Source organism: Ascidia mentula, chromosome 5 (assembly GCF_947561715.1).
Source record: "Ascidia mentula chromosome 5, kaAscMent1.1, whole genome shotgun sequence".
NCBI lineage: Eukaryota > Metazoa > Chordata > Ascidiacea > Phlebobranchia > Ascidiidae > Ascidia > Ascidia mentula.
This window is the reverse complement of record NC_138570.1, coordinates 15,091,957-15,115,682: the sequence shown is the minus strand read 5'-3', so window position 1 is coordinate 15,115,682 and position 23,726 is coordinate 15,091,957. Positions and strand designations below refer to the sequence as shown.

Below are 23,726 nucleotides of genomic sequence, written 5' to 3'. Positions count from 1 at the left end.
AAAATTCTCAACAACTGGTATTGAAACAACGAGAGTTCATAATGGGTGACCTATTTAATGTCGAGATATTTCAGTTCGAACATGTCAATAGTTCAAGAGATCTCATTACACAATTTCGGCTACACTAGATTCTTATTTAATGTCAGCGCTTTCAGGCCATGACACTTCAACGGTTCAATTTACATGATTGCGGTGTGCTTTCCTCAGTAACACATGACGAAGCAATGATAGCTGAATATATGTCAACCGCTTGGCTACATAGGTTGTGGTGAAAGACAATGCGATACTTTAAGATGTTGATCCCACCCAGAAACAGCCGTCCCACATGTGTTGTATTACACACCAGTGCGTTTGCGTGTGGTTGATTGTAAGCTATCAGACTTGAATGGCTTGTCGTGAATATAACCACAAGAAAAAAACATGTTTGAAACCAACTAAAGTGTTTGCTAGAAGGCAAACTGTAGATTTTTCATATTTTGTGGGGACACTGCATACACTATTGTTATTTTTCACATGTGAATTTGGCATTGTTTATTTACGATAGTCCACGCACTTCACAGCGTCCTTACCGACAGCACAGAAAAAGTATGTTTGCACGACTTGTGTCGCTTTTATCGGATTTGTTCCCACAGCGTTTCCGCATGCATCGTATTTGGACAGATTCGCCGCACGTGAAAAACAGATTTTACCTGCGCTTTTCTTTACTAATGATTCTCAGTGCGCTTTGGTTAAAATAAAAATGGGATATATGAGTCGGTGAATTGCTTGGTGAGTGGTGAAATACGACGCTGTGCTGTCTTATTTTGGATTTAACCACACGGGGCACATGACGCGCCATACCCACAACGGATATAGATTAAATGTATAAATTGAGGGAAGGTATACCTTGTGAGAGTCATCCAGACTGTTATGATCAGCTTAAACATGAAGGTCTATAAGCGCATTTAATCTGCAGTTTCCGTTGTAACAAAATACTGTTTATTGTTTTCACATAGTATATGAATTTTGCGTTTCTAACGTGATAAATGTTAATATTAGCTTGTTGCATGCCCAACAATATTAAATACGTATTAGCGGTATGACTTTATGTATAAAACACGTGTTTAAATTTATTTCATGATTTTACTATATGTTGGACATTATACTGTTTCAAGTTGTTCAGGAATCACATTTCTTGTTTAAAAAGTATTCTTCAAGGTAAGCTTTAAATTCTTTTTGTTTGAAAATGTGGAATTCCACACCGAGTTGTATCTCGTAGGTCTATAAGATATGGACAGCAAAATGAACATGATTTTTAGTGCCCCGTTATTTAAATGTTTCCGAAAAAATTGTTGTGACGGTTTACGCGTCATTTGCAGAATTAGTTTGAAATGCACTACATCGTCATCTTTCTTAAAAAAACTAAATACAAAAGATGTCTACTTTGAGCGCGGATATAAAAGGCAGCACCTCCACGAAGATTGTATATTTTCATCGTCAAATATTTCTATAATTTGAAACCAATCCTGTTTCAACAGATACACTTTTTATTTCTTAGAAAATGATTTCCTCAAACTGCCCAAAGCTCTTTTGTGTGATTCTTATCTGGAGCTGGTCTACTGCGCAACACACGATTTCAGAAAATAGTACGCAAAGTAAGAAAGTTTGCTAACAATATTTAAATAAAATAAACCAAACAAAAATCGACCGACTTGGCGTGGGTGATAAGCAACGAGCAAATTTCCAAATAAATTTGTAGAAACAAAACTTTACACCGATTGTCAAGTTATTTGTATTAGTCAATAATAATTGCAATAACGGCGCACGAATAAATGCTATACACATAACTAAAATGGCAATCTTTACTTCAGGGAAGTGCACAGGACCATTCGACAACATTGATTGTGTGTGTCCCGAGGCAATGTTCGCCTGTGCGTGTCGAAAAGAAAGCAACTGCACTTGGGGATCAGGGTGCATTCCAATGGCCTGGAAATTCGACAAATTCAACCAGTGCGGCGATTGGAGTGATGAACTACCCACGAAGAAACCAGGCGATTTTTACTGCGACTGCGCAAACACATCCACCGGCTGCATATCAGGATACCCAACATTTTACAAAGAGTCCGACAGGTACGTTAGCAACAACAAAACATAGAAATACTAACTTTCTGTAAAATATCAACTGCTTTTACCAAATGTATTTTTATTTCTGCCACAGTTCGTTTGTTGTTTTTCTTTGGCTTTTGAACTTAGCGTGGTGTTTAATTGCAAACATTCTGTAGCCACAAATATTCCTGTGCCAATAATGTCACAAGCATATTATTTTACATCTTCATATATATTCAATCCATAAGCAAGTAAAATTAAGCAAATTGTTGGTCATATAGATGTGACCAGAGACCAAGTTGCAGCGATTGGAGTGATGAAAAAAACTGTCCGAATCCCTGTTTAAAAAACCAAACGATGTGCGCATGTTACGGAAAGGTGAACGATGGATGCACTACGCCGTGTGTACCGAATAGTTCGGTAAATGACGGAAAGGACGATTGCTTCGACAGAAGTGATGAACCGGCAGGCAGTTGCCCAGAAAAATACTTCAAATGTGACTGTTTGGGACAGAGGAATTGCGAGGGTTGTGTTCCAGATAAAAAAGTCTGCGATGGCTACAACGATTGTCGCGATTGGTCGGATGAAAGAAACTGCAGTTGCGGCGAAGGTTATTTTGAGTGTGATTGTTATTCCACTCTCAATTGCACGAAATCTCCAGGCTGTTTACCATGGGGATTTCATTTCAAATGTAGCGGAAAATCAGAATGCGGTGATTGGAGTGACGAAAGAAACTGCACGTGCAAAGCGAACCAGTTTGCTTGCAATTGCTACAAACAACCTGGCGGCTGTGGAAGTATCAAAGGATGCATCGACATGAAACGGAGATGCGACGGGAGTCAGGATTGTCCGCAAGCGGAGGACGAGATGAACTGTACGTGTGCCAAATTCCAATGCGGTTGCTATAGCAACAAGTGCCCTTTGAGTGGATGTATCAATCATGAAAAAGTTTGCAACGGCGTCAACGACTGTGGGGACTGGACAGATGAGCTTAACTGCACTCAACTGGAATCCCTTCACCATTCCTGCAAGGTGACACCAGCTTGGTGTGGAAATGAAGTCACTGTGTTTAATTGTGATCAGTCACAATCTTATTACAACGTCACTGGAAAAGGAATTTTAATCAGCACATTATACAACTACCGATGCTCGCCTGATGAAGAAGTTTGCGTCAGTGGTAAAAGGTATATCACTGGTATGGGCAAACAACGCAAAGAACTCTTTCAATGTCAAGACGGAAATTTTATTGATAACAAATACTTCTGCGATGATAACAGTGCGGTCGGATCATCCTGCAACGATGACAGCGACGAACGGTGCGAAAGATTTGGATTTCGCTGCTCTGGCACGACCAGGAAATCTGTCTGTAGTTTGCCGCAAGCGAATCTTTACGACTCCTTGCCAAACTGTGCCGACCGATCGGATTTATGTTTCGTCGAAGGTGAATTCAGATGCTTTCAGTGCCTGGACCGCCGTTTAATGATTTCGCCAAGTCAGGTTTGCGATGGCATTGCTGACTGTTACGATTTGTCGGACGAATGCTTTTGCAAAAATATGACAATTTGCAACGAAATACGTGGCTCATGTCCCACCGGACAGATACGATGCAATGCGAGCTGTGTGAACATGACAGAGGCCTTGTGCAACCCAAAAGTAGACTGCACTGGTTATAACACTAAATACTGTAGTTGCAGCAAAACTGCAGATAAATTTATGCAGTGCCTGACATGGAATGGCTTCGAAATGGTAAGAAAATGCGACGGAAATCCAGAGTGTAAATTGTTCGAGGACGAATGTAGTGATTGTCCCAATCCACCAGCCTTTTGTCAAACTTCGTGTGTACGAAGCATTAAGACCCTGTGGCAACGGTCCAAAATCGACACCAAAGTTCGTTTTTGCAATGGGGTGGTCGAAAAAACGTTCGGGATCGATGGTATCAGCCCACAATGCGCACTGCAAGGAGAACAATACTGCAACGCTTCACGATTTTACTGCATTCATAACATCAATAACGTTAACATCGCACTGTCAAGGGTTTGCGACGGTTTTGTGGATTGCGACGACGAATCAGATGAGGCAACTACTCTGTGCAAAGGGAAATGGATGGAATGCGCGAACCGAAAACAAAATATCTCTTCTGGTTTAGTTTGTGATGGAGTTTTTGACTGCAATGATGGAAGTGACGAGGCCGTTCAGCTCTGCCGCAGTACACGATTTAAATGCTTCTCGGGCAATGTATATTCCATCGATATAAAGTTTGTGGAGAATGGCATCACAAACTGTCAGGATGGCAGCGACGAATGTCTTACAACATTTTCAAACCGATACGAAATGATTGCCAGTTTAGTTTTTAGAGCATTTTTCTGGATTATGGGCATGTTGGCAATTATTGGAAACTCTGCAGTTTTCCTGACAACAGCAAAAATCTTGTACCAGGCAAATTCTATGAATACCATAACAAAATGCAACAACATGTTCATTCTCAACCTCTCCGTTGCTGATTTTCTTATGGGTGTATATCTCTTAAGCGTAGTGTCGGTTGGGGTTTCCTTCAAAGGCTCGTACTGCATTCACGACCGCGTCTGGAGAACCAGTTGGATCTGTTCGAGTCTGGGCGCCCTGGCTATTACGTCCTGCGAGGCGTCCGCTTTTGTCATGACCGCAATGACAACATTCAGGTTATCTACGGTTCACAATCCTATGCTTGGACGCCAAATCGAATTTAAAACCGTAGCCATCCTCACAACGTTTCTGGCATGGGGTTTTGCTGTGATCATAGCAGTACTTCCACTGATCAAGTTCAAAATTGAGTATTTTCAAACAACCGTATGGTTTTCCAATTACTTCTTTGGTTCTCAGGATATAAATGTAGAGACAATGCTACAACTCGCCAGCAATATCTCAAACAAGGTCGTTTTAAGATGGTCGGAAGCAAAACACATTGTCTCCGATGCATTTCCCAACTCGATACGCGGCGAATTCGGTTATTACGGTGAAACAAGTGTGTGTTTGCCTCGTCTGTTTGCAACGAGTGACGAACGAGGCTGGGAATATTCAGCCCTTATTATCACCATCAATTTTCTAATGTTCTTCTACATCTTTGCCGTTTACTGCTACATTTATAAGGCGAGCAACCGTATGAAAAACTCAAAGAGTTCGAACACCAGTACAAGGTTACAGAGGAGAATATTCCGACTTATCGCAACTGATTTTTGCTGCTGGATTCCAGTTTGTATCATGGGTTATTTGAGCTTGGCAGGTGTCAAGATGCCCACAGAAGCATACGTGGCAAGCGCCTGCATCCTTCTGCCAATAAACAGCGCCCTAAACCCGATACTTTACTCCAATATTATCGCTGATAGGTTTGACGAGACCAAACGATATATCAGCAGGAAGACGTCGGATAAGTTTGTTACCTCCGGAAGCGGTTCGTCTAAACGCAACGCAACATCTAAACGCAATTCGGACATGTTGTTGGAAGAGATCGAAAATCCCCCGGCAAACAACACCTAAGCAAGCCCGTTGACTCCCTTTGTAATATTTGGTGTTTTCCAGAATAACTTTTGGTCGAATGTTTGTACATATATGTATATACAGTGACTGTTAAATCAATCAATCAATTTTCATGGCTCTAGTTGCGCCCTTTGTTTTGACGAATCATTGTTTGCTATATAAGCCTACATAGAATGACATATTTATATGAAACCACCCGGTGTGTTTTGGCTTCCTAATTATCTACTTAACCTTCACAAACGTTACACACTTGCGACAAATTTCTAATAGAAAAGTTAAATTTTGAAGCAGCCATCAGCAATGTCCATACTTTTGTGGAAACGTGGAAAAAGCAAACAATTACATAACATGGTTGTTGAATATGTTGAAAACATTATGTTGTGTTTATTATTGTTGAATAGAAACCAACACGAAAATCAGACATCGTCTTGAACGAATGTTTTGGTGCAAACGGTTGATTTTAGTATATCTATCATTTCAAATGTGTTTGCATTAAGTTTGGCGCAGGGTTGTTGATAACCATCCGATTTATTCCCATCAAATGCACGGTCCATCTGTACATATAACTCTTTCATCAACTTGGGTATAGCAAGTTTCTCAGTTTTGACAACGGAGATATTTTGGACCTTTAAAAAGAAAAAAAAATATGTCAAAAAAAGAAGTGTTCCTTCGATACCAAATTCTGATTTTCTATTGAGGCAGATTTTGCTCTGGTAAACAAAGTTAAAAGGGATATCAACTACAAAAACGGTAATTTATTAACACGGATCTTGCTGAGTTTTCAAGAACAAATTCTGCTTTTGTGGTTACATAGTGATATATTGTAATATAATCACCACACTTGACCATTATCAACTAACGTGACGTCATTAGCAACCCCGCTATAGCAACGATCGTAACTCAAAACTATCTCTTTGCCAGGTTCGGACGAATATCTGTGAGACCCTACACAGTACCTTGTATCCATGGCCCCTCTGGAAGAAAAACTCATTAAATATATTGTAAAGGAGCCAACCCGCAGTCAGGACGGACATGGTTACCGCAAAACTTAAAAAAAATTTCATTAAAAAAAATCGTTTTACGAATGTAATATAAAGAAGCATAAAGACCTGGAACTGCAAAATATGTTGCACGTTCTTACGGATGTCGTTTTTTCCTTTCCAGCCATTCGGGCAATTATGCATTCATAACCACCTGTCTGTTCAATACATTCACCTCTATGGCATGGGTTAGAAAGACAATGAACAAGTCCTAAAAATAGGAGCGTAGAGTTCAGTAAATTATGCTTTACATCTTCTTCCAATACATTTGACGAAGGCAAAAATGAAATTGGTAGAGAAGAATTATCTGTATTTGTTCTTACCGTTGTTTAAAAGCAATTAAAGCAATATTCAAAAATGTCATGATATAAATTGAATAATTGAACTCACGTATTTCCCAGAATATTCCTGTGTATTCTGATGAACAATACAATATGCCATCTTCCACGCTGTTCCCACCATTTGCGCCATTTTGGCAAGACAACCCCAAATTCGACTTTAGCTTCACGATATTTAACACCAGTCCAAAAAATTATGTTTAAACTGTTCGCGACTTTTCGCGACATTACAGCAGCTTATGCAATAACAAGAGAACAGTTGAAACAGCATTTTTAAATTTATTTGTATGCGCTATTTAAGTTGATATTTCCAAGATATACTGTTGTATGCACAAATCCGTTCTTACCGAAATAATGCAATTGTATTCATGGCACCAATAACCTTTTTAGAAACTACAACAGCATCACAAAAGTAATTTCCTTTCTGATGATCAAAATCCTAGTTTAACATCCCCGTCCTAAATATAATGCTGATTTTGCTGGCTATCGCACCGGGCAAGTACAGACGTACCGCTATGTCCGGAGGTTGTTTCAAGTTGTTACATGTTGCGTGGGTGTCTATTGCTAATGTTTTGCAAAGCATGTCGTGTAATAAAGTACTTGAAGGGGCGCGAAGAAATGTTTTGTCGGAAGGTTTTGATGAAATTGTATCTCTGCGAAACCCAACATCAAGACTGTCACGAGGAGTCTCGTTCTGACCAGAGGGATGTTAGTTGACAAAAGTATGAAAGCGGGTTACTCGGCCGCCTTACGACGTAGCAACTTACTTTTTCTGACATTATGTTGGCTGTAGGTCGCGTCACCGATGGTCTCTGTTTTTGGACTAAGTTTGGTCTGGTGGACTGATGTTATGATCTATGAGACCAAAAGCCAAGATCTGTGAGATCACTTTGTGATCTGTTAGACCGAAAACCATGATCTCTGATTATTTGTGGAAACAGTTGCAAAAACATAGGGCGATATCATAGTCGCGGCACAAACAAAAAGATAATTGCTGCGATTGCGCGACAAAAAAGACTAAGAAATAGAGCTAAGAAGACGCAAAACGGAAAAGTACACAATAAACGGCATAAAACACAAAAGAAACATGCTGTTTACTGTGTACTTTTGCGGTTTGCGTCGCATACTGCGCCCTCAAGTGGTGTGTGGCCGATAACAACATGACGTCACCACCCGCGCGAGCCTTATCTGTGACGTTCGTCAGGTCCGCTCCTTATGATGATGAAGCTACACCAACCGCGTCATTCAAACTGATGATGGCATAAGTTTTTGCCGAAACGTCTTCTTTTAAACATGACAATCTTAACAACAGTATGGGCCAGTCTTTTTCTTCTTAAAATTATGTGTAAATCCGTGAGATGTGTACCTAACCAAAATAGTGTTTCGACAATTTTTTTCGCGAAACGTGAAATGCATTACTATTTATTCAAGTAAAACTGGCTCAATGTACATGTGACAGACAACGGACACACAAATCATACGAAATACACTAATCGGTTTTATACATTGAGTGTGGATAGCAAACGCTCGAAGTCGTGTTAATAAAGCATATCTTTCGATTTGTCGACGTCAATCGTGTCAGAGGAATATGATGATTTTTTCAAAGCAGCTACATCTGTAAAAAAATACAACCTTGTGAGACAATGTGCGTTTGGAACAGAACGATTTACGACATCGTTGATGTGATTCCTTCAGTAAAAAACTAACCAACAGAACATTTGACTCCAACAAATCCATCAAGACATTCACATGTAAATCCAGTTTTTTCATCATTTTGACATTTTCCACCGTTGTAACATGGATTGCTTAGGCAATGGTCAACTAAAGTGCACAATTGTAATTTAACAAACATGGGTTTAAATTTTGGTGAGAATTTGATTTATTGTGTTTGGTTATTTACCTTTTTTGCACTGTCTTCCTATAAATCCAGGTTTACAATGGCAGATGGGTCCATTTAATACGTTTTCACATCTTCCACCATTATAGCACATCTCACCCTGGGTACTTCTATCGTCTAGTAATACCAAGAGCAGTTTTTAAATGTGAAAATCAGTTCAAATAAAATAAGTGCGGACATGTTGTTGTGATAGACGCATATTTCATTTCTAGATGTTTTTCCCTCAATTTTTTTTTAGAAATACTATTCCGCGCAAGTGCCAACAAATCTTGCCTAAAAATTGATCAATTGAGGACCTCCGCAAAAACAAAATACTCACCAAACCATGCATTGTATTTTATATATATCCTGTATGTGCCCCAACTACTTCGGCCATCTTTTCGTCGAACAGTAGCGGTGAATCCCCACGGTTGGACTTGAACATTTTCCACATTTAAAAACAAGTTGGCAGATTTGTTGATGAAAGCTTCCGCCCTGATCTCCTTCGCCAATCGGTTATGGCAGTCGTCGTAAACAACATTAACTGTTGTTGAGGCAACCCGACCCGATTTTACTTCCAATGAATAATTTCCGGTAAATCGAACTTAAGAAAAAATGATGAGACGCGTTATTTTCAAGCTATTACACAGTTTGTAAATATCAATAACGTAAAAACAGGTTTGAAAATTTTTTTCACAATGCTTATATTTTTTCAAAACATCTTAAATTTAAAAAAATTTTTTACGGTGATTGGCGTTGACTTTTATTTACGTTAATACCCATTTTTAGAGACGCGTGCGTCGCAACGTGGAAATGTTATTTCACATGTTATTAGACGCTTCCTGTTGACAATCCCAAACCTTACAACACTTTTTGCCAAAAATTAAAATATTTTGAAATAATAATTTGTTTTTAATGCAATTAAACGCAATTTATTTTTAGTTTAATGAACTGTAATCGGCAGTGGTGTATAACTTATCATGCTAATTGGTGTGTTATAATGCGTTGTCGATATTTGGTGACTAATCAACCTATTTGCAAGAACTCATGGCAAACTAAAATGAGCCGAAACATGTTTGGTTTCACTTGTTTGTGATGTGAACATGATTTCGCGACACACTATCACATAAATACAAATATTGTATTTTCTATATACTAATCCATTTACCTCGTGCACAATGCGATCCTTTATAACCATCTTTGCACGTGCACCTGTAACCTATTTCCGTGTCGTTGCATGTACCACCGTTTCGGCACGGTCGTGATGAGCATTTAGTTATCTCTGGACAAAATTAATTGCTAAAAAAGTGATCAACCGTTTCAAAGAGGAGAAAAACTTACTCTTTTGGCAAAGTTGACCACGGAATGGTTTAGTACAGTTGCAGAAAAAGTCATCCTTGTTTGTAACAGTGCATTCAGCATTGTTTTTGCAGGGATTGTCGGTAAAGTTTGTCGACGCTGCGATACACATTTGCACTGATGAAATCTTAATTAAATTACTTGTAAGTGCGAGATGCACAAAGGTAAAGGCTATGAAAGATGTAAGGACTATTCTTAAATACGAACAAATTTTGGTTTTTAGTCACGAACGGTTTTATATTTGATCACAAACCTAATCAACTTTTCTGCAGAAGGAAATACGATCCACAATTGGCAATCATGCAATAGGATAACGGTGTACTTACCAAAAATTGCCGAGTAGCGGATTCGATACTCAGTTATGGTTTGAACGACATGTCGGTAATAATTTCTGTAAACACCAAAACGAAAGCCGTTTCGGTACTTTTCATAAACTCTTGGGGCAAAATACTGGTGATAATTCCCCAGGTTCAACACTTCCAAATCTACACGGATTGGTTCTTCGACGTAACAGGAATTGAACACGACATACTTGTATGTGTAAGTTCTATCCATTTCTACCGGAAGCAGCAATATTTCACTGTGGACACCTTACAATAAAACGATATGACTTAGTTACCTTAATTAAAAAGTATTTTAGGTTAATTGATTTGAGCTATATAATAAATATGCAAATAAAAATATACCGAGAAAATGCAAAAAGAATCATTTTTAATTTTAAGCTATCAAAGTCCGGGGTCGATTTATTTAGTGGAAATGAAAACATTTTAATAACTGTATTAGAACGGTGTGCAAATTATTTTGAATGGATTACTTTTTGAACTGAAAATCGTGACAAAAAGTATGTAACGCTATTAACAGGGGTTTTGTTTGAAACGCAAACACATACATACCATATTCACAGTTATCCCCACCAAATCCCGGGGCACAGTAACATTTATATCCATAAGACAGGTCCTCACATACTGCGTTGTTCAAACAAGGCTTGCCTTGACAATATGGGAGAACTAATAACAAATGTGCCGTTCAAATTACACCACGAGAAGACAAAAACTACAAAAAAAAACACAATGGGATAGGGACTAATTGACCTGTCTCGCAGTATTTTCCAGTGTAACGTCCTTGACATGTACATGCAGTCCCATTTTCAGTATTTATACATACTCCTTGGTTATTGCAGTTGTTTTCAAAATATAATGACTCTGCGGGAAAATTAAGAATACGGTTTAACGGTATGTACGCTTGCAGAAACTAACCTCCGTTCTTTGCAGACTAAAAAATATGTGTCGGAATTGTAAACTGATTAACGACAAACCACATCTATCTTTATTTCTTTACAGAATTGCTAGCAACAGATATTGCTAAACATTTACCGCTAACAAACATGTTCAACAATCAGGATTTTACTAGTAATGCAGAAAGGGAATATTACGAATGATTTTTTACTCAAAAACTACCACCGGTATGCATATTGCCTGCAAGAAACAAAGTGACTTGGGTGCGGAAAACACCATTAATGTTACTGAGTTGTTACAAAAAACACTCTGTGTCGTATTGATTCACATCCATCCATCGAGGTACAACTAAATCTTACCAAAGCGGGCTTTCCATTCGAGTCGAATCGGTATTAAACTCCAGTTTATTTTCACAGCAGTCCGTTTTGATAAAATGACTACAAAACCCCAATTAAATATTTTCTGAAGTTTCACTTGCACCAAAGAAGACACTTCGCCATCAATGGATAATTCCACATGGGTAGCATTTTCAATTTTGCAAGAATCGTATGTCACACTCATGTTTAATGACTCCGACTCCCAAGTGCTGATGTTAAGACTGTTTTGTCCAGTCGCGTAACCTAAAAACAGTACCAACTTGCAGAATAAAACTTTAACCAAGTTGGTAAAAGCTCAGCTTTTGCCGATCAGTGCCGCTGTTTTAAAGGGTTCTGCTTGAACGGAAACTGTACAAGGGGCAAAAGGTGAACATCTTACCGATTGAGCAATTGCGTCCGGTCGCTCCGTCTGGGCATGCGCAATTATAACCGCTTTCATCTTCTGAGCACACTCCACCATTGCATGGGTTTGGATAACAGTACACAACCTCTGCAAATATCAATGTTTATAAAAAGCATAGATCTCCTACTGACAACTTGAGTTGGTTTTGGAATGAAAGCACTGAAATTCTTGCTAAAAGTGATTCCCAGGACTGGCATAGATTGCTGCTAAATCATCCAGCCAAGATACTGTTTCTTAGAATATAAAAGTTTCGACTACACGGCATCATCATGATGAGTCCTAGGAATCACTTTTTCCAAGCTATGCAAATATACGTTAAGCCTATAAAAGATTGCTAAATCTGGATATGGCTCTATGGTGTTACAAACGTATGCTACTCCAATAGTAGAGTAATAGCTTCATTTTAAAAATATAAAGTGTTAAATTACTGCAGTTGCAGATTATATAACTACTGGGTATTTATAAGGTCGATGTACCTTTTTCACACCTTTCTCCAACCCAACCACGGTGGCAATGGCATTTATTTCGAACCTCAGCGTTGTTTGCGCAAGAGTAGCTGTGGCGTCCACAAAAAGTATATCGGTAACGCACGTTGTCTTAAAGAAAAAGAGTGGTTTCAATACAAACATGGTATTTTAATATATCCTTTAAGTTTTTAGGGTTTTTATTACAATCGTGCCGCCATATCTCAAGCGGTTACAAATGAAATGTTGCAGTAGATAGAAATCGTGATGTGACACGTTTTAGCAACGGGTTTTGCTGAACATAATTTCTTTGTATATTTTCACTGTGAAGGGCACAAATAATAAACAATAAGATAAACATATAATTTTCTTATGCATAAACAAATCTTTGCCTTAGTAGCTTATTTTTATACAGCTTGCAAGAAATACGTAAACTTGTATTTTGTGCTTTAACACAATGATTTTCGGTCTCACAGTGTTGGTGTTGCTGGGAATTGCGTAGGCTTAAAAGTGTTTTACTTAACCAAGCGAAGCTTATTTATGTACTTTAGAAGGGGGTGAGAAAAAGATTCAATCGACTGCACAAGAAGTCGAGTAAAACACTTACCCATAATCGCCATGTATCGTATGTAGATTTCAAAAATCCCCATATCGCCATATAACTGCCTAGTTTTGTTAATTTCTAGCTGAAATCCCCATGGGTGAATGGAAAGGACTTTTGAAACAAATGTTGTATCCCACCGCGCTCGGTAGTTTTCGATCGATACGATTCTCACTTCCCGTGCTTTACCGTTCAAACACTCCTGGTAAGACACGTTAATTACCACCCGATACGGAGGTTCGTAAACGTAAAGCGACGGAATTCTTTGACTTCTTTGATACGTAGGACCTGAAAATATAGTTAATAATAAGCGATGCGCACAACAAAAGTACAAGAGGTGTTACACAACGCGGACTTATACAGATACCGCCTTGCAAGTTATGGCAAAATCTATAAAAAGGAACTACAATTTTCAGTCGGTAAATTAATATGCATTGGAACGTACACTGTATCTATAAGAGTTAAAGGAAAAGGGCGCATGACTTTTAGTGAAAGAATTACAAATAGTCCTAAAACAAACAAACAAAAATGTTCTTAATACTTCAATATCTAACAGACAAATTTTCTAAATTAATTTTTTCCAAAATCAATTGCTTTCGTCAGGTACAAGTTTCTTCGTACGTTCTGTGCAGTAGCTGCCTTGGTACTCTTGCGTGCAGGTACATTGTGGTCCATGACGTGTTTCACTGCAAGTTCCGTTGTGTTGACAGGGGCTTGAGGCGCAAAATGGCTTAACTGAAAATTATATCCATTGATTTTTTTGTCATTAGTGGTGGGGTTAAACCCACCCATATGCGGAGTTAACAATTATCTTTTTTTGTTGTTGTGGTCCACCCAGAGTTGAACGTTTTTTTCTTTATTGAAAAGGTGAAGTGGAAAGCGGCTTACATTGCGATATCGTTTTATTTATGGTCATAAAGGTTTCGTCAAAGCAAGCTCGATTTAAATTAAGTAAGCGAAATAGGAATATTCATGTTAAGTTCGCTTTGTAATGCAGTTCATTTCGAATTGTACTGTAAAACAATTTACTCACATATTTCACAACGGGCTCCTGAGTACCTCTGCGCGCAGACGCAATATATTCCTTCCGCCGAATTGGTGCATCGTCCATCATTTAAACATGGATTAGCGTGAAACTGGACTTTTCCTGTAAATTCTAGCGGTTACTGTACATGGCACTATCGTTGGTGAAAACATTTTACTTTCGTAGGTTCTTGTGCACTTTCTGTGACTTGACTGATTGCTTAAAAGCTTACTTGATTGAAAGAGGAGTGTCTCGCGAAAGCTGGTTCCAAACAAGTTTTATACGTTTTTTTTATACGTGCTGCAAATGGTGAGATAAGCAATGTGGTAACGGCGCTAAAAAAAAGAAAGAAAAAACGCACGGAGAGGTGATCAACACAGGTCATGTAGTGACTCATAGAGCCCCAGTCTCCATTAAGATATAGCAATCAGTCAGGTCACAAAAAGTGCACCAGCAACTACAGACGTTATAGACCAGAGACTGATACGGCGTACTGCAGACTTACAAGATACAAAACTCAATCTTTAAAAAGAAACCAACATATAATTTTAGAATGATCTCACCAAAATAAGCTTTCCAGTAAATGACCATGTTGAAGGAATTTACATAATTGTTTCGCTTCACCAGGTTTACCACGAATCCCCATTGGTGGATTCCAACAACTTTGTACTCAAATAAACCTTTGACCTCATCTTGTAAGGTCACTTCAATTCGTGTCGCATTTTCCATCATGCACCTGGGGTAACTGATGGTCTTGTTTATGCTGATGCCTCCACTTGGATGGAAGACAAAATAATTTTCTCCTTGAGATATTCCTGTCAAAAAAATATTAAATTGAACGTCAATGGGACTTTGGAAAAGTATTTGCCTAATGGATTTATTCCTGACTGTATAAAAAAGAATGGTATTTTAGTGCACCTCTACCTCATAACTGACACAAAAAATATAGTACAGACTGGATAAACATTTTCTAGTATCTTGTCAACTAATGCAATGGTTCCTAAATTCCTGGCTTGAGGCTCACAAGAACAGTCAAATCATTTTGTGGCACCAAGTGGCAAACAAAACACCTTTAGCATCGAAATATTACTACAAATATATAATCAATAAAATTTGATGTACAAAACCTGAAACGATAAACAATGATCGGTTGGTAACGTTTGCATCTGATAAAGCGTATACCGTGTACTATCAGCCATTTACATAAAAACGTTAAATGCGTTGAACACTTTCAAAACAACCGACTTACTGTAGCTGCAATTGACGCCAGCAAAACCATCCGGGCATAGACATTTGTATCCATCGTCCAATTCAACACACGCATCATAGCCGCACAAATTATGATTTTGGCAGTATCTGAGGGCTAAAACACAAGTATGATTTGTTGTCATAAAGCGTATACGTATACGTATGTTTGCAGTAACGCACCTAAAATTAGTGTAATGACGAAGCATAACGAAAGAACATTTTATATCAGTAAAATAATGAAGTAGATAAAAGGGATGTTAACTTTTTCTTTCAATTCCCCTTCCCAAGGCCGCTGAACAAACTATGGGCCAGCATAGCGGAAAACAGCCAAATTTAACCAGAAAAAGTCCATGTTTTTGAGACAATTATCTTACACAATCGTTTCAGCAATTCACAGAGTATTCAAGAGTTGTTAATCATGCGGTCATTGCAAAATGCCTTTTCTCAGACTGCAGAATTGCACAGAATTACCAATGTGGTTTATATAGGTTGGACTTTGTCCAGGTCAGCTACGAAACACGGCAATGAGGTTGTTAACAATATTTTTAACAACTTCCCGTCCACTACTATAAATATTGAAATATTCGATCGAACTGACGTGTTTGACAAAATTCCCCTCCATACCCTTCAGAACATCGGCATTGGCGCCCTGCAGCTGTGTTTCTGCAAGACGTCGCGTTAAAGCACGGGGTTTCCAACATTTCGGGGGCATCTGTGGGTCAAAGACGGTAATAAACTTTGTGGTGAATACAGAATACACGCAATATCACCCTCTCTATAACAGCAGTGACAAACCTAAGAAAATGGATTTATGACATTAATATTGACGCTACATACGTTTCAACTACAAAACTTGGCGTTTGCTACCGTGGTTAGGGCAGACGAGTTTTTTTTTATTATGTCGTCAGATTTTTGTTATATATTCAATGCCACGTAGTCCCAATGAAAAAATAGTTCCTACCATAAAAAGCTGTCCAAGTAAGAGTTGGGTTTTGAGTCCAACTATTCTGAACGCGGTCAATTCTCCTAACTCGGCCGCGGAATCCCCACGGAAATATCTCGACAACAGTTGTGGCAAATCTGGCAGGAAATCTTGGCTGGCCTTCGGTGGCCGTTTTAATCTTCGATGCAGTTCCATTTCTACAGCGGTCATATACGACTTCAACGATTTTCTCGTACAACGGATTTTGGTGTTCGCCGACTGAAATCCTGCCACTGATTTTGGTCACTGCATCAAATATGTTCAATACAGTAATTAGTGCAAGGGAATATATATAATGAAGCAACAAGCCTCGGATTGAAGTCAGCAGATTTTATTGTAAAGAATCGATTTCGCTTAAGTAAGCATCGTCAGTTTCTACAAAAATTACGCAGTAGTAGTAAAAAAAAGCAATAAAATGAACACAAAAAAAACCCTTGCGACTGAGAGTCTTTTCTTTACGCTATCACCTCAAGCTCACACTGTGAACTACAGTGTAGTAACGAACCTATAGTAGGTGAGATAAGGAAAAAAGTGCAAGGGAATATAGATGTATCTGTTTTCGTACCCAATCTACTTTTCACTAGATTTTATGCAGTTAAATGCCATATTTAGCAATAAAGGTAATAACCGTTCGGTGCAAATCACCAACAGTACCACATGAAACATGTTTTCCTTATCAACGGTCGTCGATAACCAATAGCTCGCCCAATTGGTAGTAATTACTACTGAAACCTCAAATGCCACATCAAAGTGATTTTGGCTTACCAATCTCACAATTGCGACCACTATTTCCTTCTGGACAACTGCATTCGTAGTCTTGTTCCAATTCGATGCACTTTCCACTGTGGCATGGATGCGGATAACAATGATTTAACACTGCAATCACCAAAAGTTAACTTTAGATTGAAGTTCTTTTGAAAAACACGGTGTGTGGGAAATGCCTTCAATATTTGTTATTTATTACATTTGTGGAAAATCACCTTCGTCGCAAAATTCTCCCCCATAGCCTGGATTGCAGCGACATTTCCTTCCCTCCTCAACAGCGTTTGTGCATCTAGAGGCGTTTTTACATGGATTTTCTTCAAACTCTCCGCTTTCTGGTAAAAAATATTTCAGTATACTTTATTGACAATTGATAGTTTTCAGCCTTTATGCTCGTTTCGTTCAAACGACCTAAAACTTTCTTAGCATGTGTGACCGCAAACTTGTGACCGCAAACTTATTTTTTTTTAACCTTAAGTGACTCAACAGTCACATTCCACTCACCAAATACTGCCCAGTAGCGCAAATTGACATCTTGCCACCACTTGTTTGTGCTCTGGTCAACCCTTTGTATATAGGCACTGAATCCCCAGGTATAAATTTCCGTGACTGTGGCGTTAAATAGTTGTTCAGAATAAGATGCGCCGGTTGCTGTTACATTGATGTATGAAGCGATTCCAGTATAACATCTATGGTAAGCAATGTCCGCTATTCTGCCATTCGGTGCCCATCTCATGTTGTACATTGCTAATCGCGCAATGGAGTAAACTTCCGCCCCTGCGATAATTTTGCAATTACTTGTAAGGAACGTAATTGTAATGAGACACAATAGTTAACACGCAAGTTGGCTTGTGTATCAGATGCAGGTTATTTCGCTATACGGGGACATAACAATTTGTTATTGCTCATTGCAAAAGCCTTAAATTCAGCCAAAATTACATGCATCATCTTTGGTCTATGGAAGATTTAACGCATAGTTAACGAGTGTGCCTTGAACCAAATCATTTGTAAAGGAAATTAAGTGTAAACGTACTGTCGTAACATCTATCTCCACTGAAATATAGCGGACATTCACATGTGTAGGCGGTTGGAGTTGGAATACAAGTACCTCCATTTCCGCAAGGTTCCCAATAACAATACGTTATGTCTAAAAATATAATTTGTCCATAAAAACGGTTATTCGAAAAAGGTCTAAAGAAAACAACAGAGCATATAAATGATTTAATACAACTTAACATATGTTTGTAAACATACGATCGAAATGTAATTATTGATAAGTATCATCACGTAATATGAGTATTCTGTTAACCGTGAGAATTATACGTACTTGTTTCACAAAATCTTCCTGTGGTAAGGAAAGGGCAATCGCAGACACTTCCGTTTACCATGTTTTGACAAGTACCGCCGTTTTGACAGGGGTTGTAATTGATGTGGACCGAATCTGAAAGAGCCAGGTCATGATTGATATAAGTTACGGTAAAAAATCGTTAAAAATAAAAACGCATATAAAAGTTACGTCATTGTCATAAATATGTATTTCGAAATAATTCTTGGATGTATAAACGCTTACGAAAAAATGCTTTCCAGTATATGACAGTTGGGTCGGCTTCTTTCTTTGTTTCTTTGTTATCAGATTTCCACACTTCCAAACTGAATCCCGATTGAAATATGTTGCTCAGTTTCACTCTCACGTTTCCCCACGTGTTATTTCTTGCTGAGAGTTCAACATTGTAGGCAGGTTCGCTTTTGCAAGTGAGATAGGTGACATTGTTTCGAAGGCTTTTCCCAAACAAATCATCAAACATGGGATCGATTTCCCCAACAGTAAAAGCTGAATAAAATGTTAACAAAGTTTCCATGTTTGCCGAGTTGAATAAAACCAAATAAGTATATTTGAATTGGATTTAACACATTATGGAGTATTGAGATAAAACAAAAAAAGCAACAGCATTTACAGTCAGTGCAGTTTATGCCCAGTCGGCCTTCGGGGCAAGCGCACGAGTAACCGTCTGCCAGTTCAGTACAGTTTCCCAGGTAACAAGGATTTGGGTTGCAGTGGACCAAACCTACCCAAACATTTCGATAAAAGCACAAAAAATTAGGTAAAGCAATTTTTTTCAAATTTTTTCAATGCTGAAAAATTATTCAAGTACAACTGATTTTTCATATATGTTCTTACGTCTTTCACAAAGCAATCCTGCAAATTGAGGGGCACAATCACAGCGTCTTCCTCGTTTACTGTTCGTGCAAGAACCACCATTGTAACAGGGATTCTCTGTGAAGTTTGGTGTTCCTGTAGGATAGAACATTCAGGATTGTGCATAATATTGTTTCAGTCTCCGTTTAACGTTTAATGTAAGGTTATTGCTGGTACGTAGGCACACACGTTTTAGGAAACCCAACTTAATAATAAAAATCGCACATGAGTCTGCACATACTTTCACAAGCTTTTATATACAAAACTAACATGAAATTAACTTTTACTTACCGAAATTTGCCAACCATCTCAGGTATACTCGAGACTGACCCCAATCATTTCTTGCAGCATCCGTTCTTCTAACTTGTGCACGAAAACCCCATGAGTAAATATTGAGTAAAGTAGCATTAAAAGTGTCGGAATATCTTCGTCCACTCTTTACTGAGAGAACAACCCTGTTTGCAAGCCCCGAGTAACATCGGCTGTAAACCACTCTTACATTTTTGGGGTTTGGATGGGGGTTTGGGCCCACCTGTCTTGCGCCTCCAACCCAAGTTTTACCTAAAAGCAAAATAAATCCTAATGCAAATGCTTGTACGCTGTTGCAAAACAATAGAATTAATCTACTTGATTGTAATGTTTTTTTAGCAAGGAAAATTAAAAGATTTTGCATTTTTTCATATAAATTCAACAAAGAAATACCAGATAAGAATGTAAAGAGTTAATTTCTTGAAAAAAGCTTTACTATGAATTATTTCAACTTACCCCTGATACACATTGCCACATCAGCCAGCCCGAAAAGTAAAGCTACCAACAGAAGTAAGTAACCCATTTTCATTCTGCCCACCTCACTCTGTAGCACAATTGATTGACTGCACGAGAAATACTTTACAACGCCGAAGCCTTTTATTTCCTCCGCGATTTTGGCAAGCGCGATTTTCGTGTGCAGTCACCCATGATATTATGAAAGGGTCCAATGTCTGTTTGGCAGTCGAATGTTAAAAGTATGTGTTTTTACAGTTATTGTATGTTGCGTTCAAAAAGTTAGTTAGAAACTTTATTAGCTTGTTTATATCTACAACTGCAGCGATTTTAATTTGGTTTGGACACGATTGCCTCGACGATGAATACCTTGCTGGTGACCATGTTATAACTTTGTAATGTAGTTCTAAGGGAAATAAAGCACGTGGTATTGTTCTAAGGGAAATAGTTGCTCCTTGTGACAAAGTGTTTCAATTATTTGCAATGAGAAATTACAAAAGATACATGCAAAAGTTTAAAGTAGTGAATCGCTTGTTTTCTTTTTGTATATATTCTGAGGTCCAAGAGGCCTTCAATCCCGATGGACATCAACAATCCGGATTGCAATCATTAAATTGTCCCATTGTTGAAACTGAACCCACGTCTGAATGTCCACTGGCTTTTAAAGGAATGCACCCACTCTCTTTCGCGCCCCCTTACGGTAACAGATTGCAAGAAATTCAGCGCAGATGTGTAAAACGGAACACCAAACCAGGATCTCTGCAATCTGATCGGTTTAAATATACCTTTAGTACTGTACGAACTATAAAAGATAAGTTCTGCTGTGAATCACTATATAATCGTTAATTTATACATACGTTAACATTTCTATATTTATACAAACGGTTTAGTGATATGCCCTATTGGGGAGACCAAAGTAGCATGTCTCCGTATATACTGTTACCTTCCTATTCAGAGCTTACAATCAAAGGACATGGCATTTCAGCTTAAGATTGTTTCAAGTTGGCAGATGACACAATGAGTGATTTGTCAACTTGAATTATTGCAACCTTACTGCCTATAATGTATGGGTTCCCATTCCAGCAAGATATTCACAACTATGTGACTGTGTACAGATTTCCGCCACACAACTCAACAGTTAATTTATTGTTTTATGTTGCGAGTTTTGGGATGCACATGGTGTTAAAAGTCTTACTTGGCTGATAATTTAAATAGCAAAATCAAAAACGTCTTTCAATATATTTCATACTTTCACCCGAACAAAACCGTCTTAACGATCCGAGATCCACATGGAGAACTAGCACAAGCCAAAAGAATGCCTGATGTGCTGCTGTGCATGGTACGAATGGTGCGTATATAATGTTTGTTACCTAAAAGTACAACCAATCATAATAAAATGAAATACAGGTTGGTAAAAGAAACCTAGAGCTAGATATACATGCACCAACAACTACTACACAAATAATTCGAAACAGTAACAGGCTGATCGGCACCTCAGTAGTGATGCTCACACCACTTGCTCAACGGGTAATTAGAGGATGAGGATGAAAGAGGATAAATCCTCACAAAGCTTAATCCGCAATAGGATGAGGTTAAGTTGAGCCAAGTGCAACATCAGAGTGTTGAGCCGAGTAATGTGCTGTTTTACGACCCTGTGAGCGGGAGCGGCATTGTTAATTGTTCTCTCAATCACGTCGAGGTCAGCGAGTGGTACGCTTGCTTTAATTTTCCACTGCAAAACCATTGTTGTTAAACTGCGTTGTAGCCCACGCTGGTTTCCAGAACTGAAAAAGAGTTTATTTATTAAACAAAAGTGTATAGCTGACGTGTCGAATATGGATGTGTTCGATTGACATAGGGCCAAGACGGAATAACATTTTCCTGACCGACAAACATGGATAGCAACCGTTTAAACTTGAGTCAAAGCGGCGGAGAAGCTTTCAAACTGGGTTCTAGCCATTTCATATTAGAGCGTCGCATTGAAAAGCCCACGACCACAGCAAAAGCATTCAACCTGTAACAATTACAATATCAAATTAGTCCGTGTCAAAACACACCTTTATTTTTAAAATAACTTGGTCTACATTGCATAAAACAGGGGTCGCCAAACACTTTTTACCAAGCGCCACACACATGTGAGTAAGGATCACGTTCGGGGGGCGGACAACTGTTTAAAACTGTCTTCTTGTATACAGGGTATTTAAAAGCAATAATTCCAATTTCAGTGTTCAGTGAAAAACAAAATCTACAAATCCCAAATGTAAAAGGTAGTGACTTATAGAGTAAAAGCAAGATTTAACATGCAGTATTCAATTTTATTTCTTGTTTTGGGCGTCTAAGCCTTGCGGGCCTTGATGACCTATGACACATAGCTTCACATAGTTGCACATAGCGACACATAGCTTCACATAGTTGCACATAGCTCCACATAGCTCCACATAGTTGCACATAGCTCCACATAGTTGCATATAGCTCCACATAGTTGCACATAGCTCCACATAGCTCCACATTGTTGCACCTAGCTTCACGTAGTTGCACATTGCTCCACATAGTTGCACATAGCGACACACAGTTGCACATAGCTCCACATAGCTCCACATAGTTGCACATAGCTCCACATAGTTGCACATAGTTGCACATAGTTGCACATAGTCGCACATAGTTGCACATAGTCGCACATAGTTGCACGAGCATATTTTAGAAGGACCGACCTCCGTATCCTCGTCACGAATCGATTGAGAGAGACGGGAGATCCCCGGCCCGTTGTACAAGCCAAGTGGTTGATTTGATCGCCACCACATATTGTGGTAAATTAGATACAGTTGTTGTCATTCTAACTACGGTAGAACTCGGTTAATCCGGTTACCGATTTGTTCGATAAATTTATCCGGATTAGGCGATTATCCTGAATGTCCGAATACTTTGTTTCATGCCTAACATTTTGTCTCTGATCTATGACATTAAACGAAATATCCGAATACGTTTTTTAAACCAGTTAAGCTTGTAATGAAATCCATCATTTAAAAAAATGTATTGCGTTAAAGCATTTGGTAAAATAATGGAATGCAAATATGTTTTGCAGTAAATTTTTGATGTTATGCATTTGTATCCTTCAGATTTGTACGAACTTGGATAAACCGAGCTCTGCTATGCAGATGGTCAAGTCTTCCGCGTAGTATTCTCCACCCACTTAAACTTTCCATCGCTTAAAACACAAAAACACAGCTGACGTAACATCCAGGGCATTGTTATTCTCTGGGTTTTTCCCTTATCGTAAATAGTTAAACGTATATAAATTCCAAAATTTTTAGTATAAGCAGCATTAGAACTGAAAAGCTTTTTACACCACACCGGGATATTAACCCAGGTTATCGTGGGCACAAATCACGAACAGTTTGACATCTTGGTGTGGATCCGAATGCCGACTATCATTAAAAAGCAAGAGTGCGTATTTGTAGGT

General features: G+C 38.6%; 2 protein-coding genes across 3 annotated transcripts; one reads left to right on the top strand and one right to left on the bottom strand.

Moving 5' to 3' along the window:
- The first annotated feature begins 1,831 nt into the window (after positions 1–1,831).
- Positions 1,832–5,598, top strand: LOC145903013 (uncharacterized). Its single transcript, XM_082991103.1, has 2 exons — positions 1,832–2,109; positions 2,367–5,598. Exons 1-2 carry the CDS (start codon positions 1,832–1,834, stop codon positions 5,596–5,598), a joined length of 3,510 nt encoding a protein of 1,169 aa, XP_082847229.1.
- A 2,817-nt stretch (positions 5,599–8,415) lies between these two features.
- Positions 8,416–20,386, bottom strand: LOC145901349 (uncharacterized). 2 transcript variants are annotated; one of them, XM_082988996.1, is made up of 29 exons: positions 20,270–20,386; positions 19,796–20,065; positions 19,487–19,600; positions 19,263–19,373; positions 18,878–19,138; positions 18,635–18,748; positions 18,341–18,454; positions 17,812–18,084; positions 17,526–17,642; positions 17,311–17,421; positions 16,525–16,791; positions 16,162–16,275; positions 15,565–15,678; positions 14,879–15,130; positions 14,325–14,438; positions 13,913–14,026; positions 13,298–13,579; positions 12,703–12,822; positions 12,203–12,313; positions 11,806–12,066; positions 11,303–11,413; positions 11,105–11,218; positions 10,538–10,801; positions 10,194–10,310; positions 10,021–10,134; positions 9,193–9,456; positions 8,877–8,990; positions 8,684–8,797; positions 8,416–8,591 (listed from the first exon to the last, which is right to left on the bottom strand). In XM_082988996.1, exons 1-29 carry the CDS (start codon positions 20,340–20,342, stop codon positions 8,515–8,517), a joined length of 4,596 nt encoding a protein of 1,531 aa, XP_082845122.1. In that variant the 5' UTR covers positions 20,343–20,386; the 3' UTR covers positions 8,416–8,514. The 2 variants fall into 2 exon arrangements, with proteins under 2 accessions (XP_082845122.1, XP_082845124.1); XM_082988998.1 differs by having other exon boundaries at positions 10,538–10,768.
- Between the last annotated feature and the right edge of the window lie 3,340 nt (positions 20,387–23,726).

Excerpts from the sequence above, each read along its gene's own strand:
- LOC145903013 (XM_082991103.1), top strand. The coding sequence starts at position 1,832 with ATGGCAATCTTTACTTCAGGGAAGTGCACAGGACCATTCGACAACATT. Across the intron at positions 2,110-2,366 it reads TTTTACAAAGAGTCCGACAG|ATGTGACCAGAGACCAAGTT; the intron begins GTACGTTAGCAA and ends TTGGTCATATAG.
- LOC145901349 (XM_082988996.1), bottom strand. The coding sequence starts at position 20,342 with ATGAAAATGGGTTACTTACTTCTGTTGGTAGCTTTACTTTTCGGGCTG. Across the intron at positions 18,085-18,340 it reads TGGAGATAGATGTTACGACA|GGGCGGAAGTTTACTCCATT; the intron begins GTACGTTTACAC and ends AAATTATCGCAG. Across the intron at positions 9,457-10,020 it reads AGGATCGCATTGTGCACGAG|TTCGATTTACCGGAAATTAT; the intron begins GTAAATGGATTA and ends TTTTTTCTTAAG.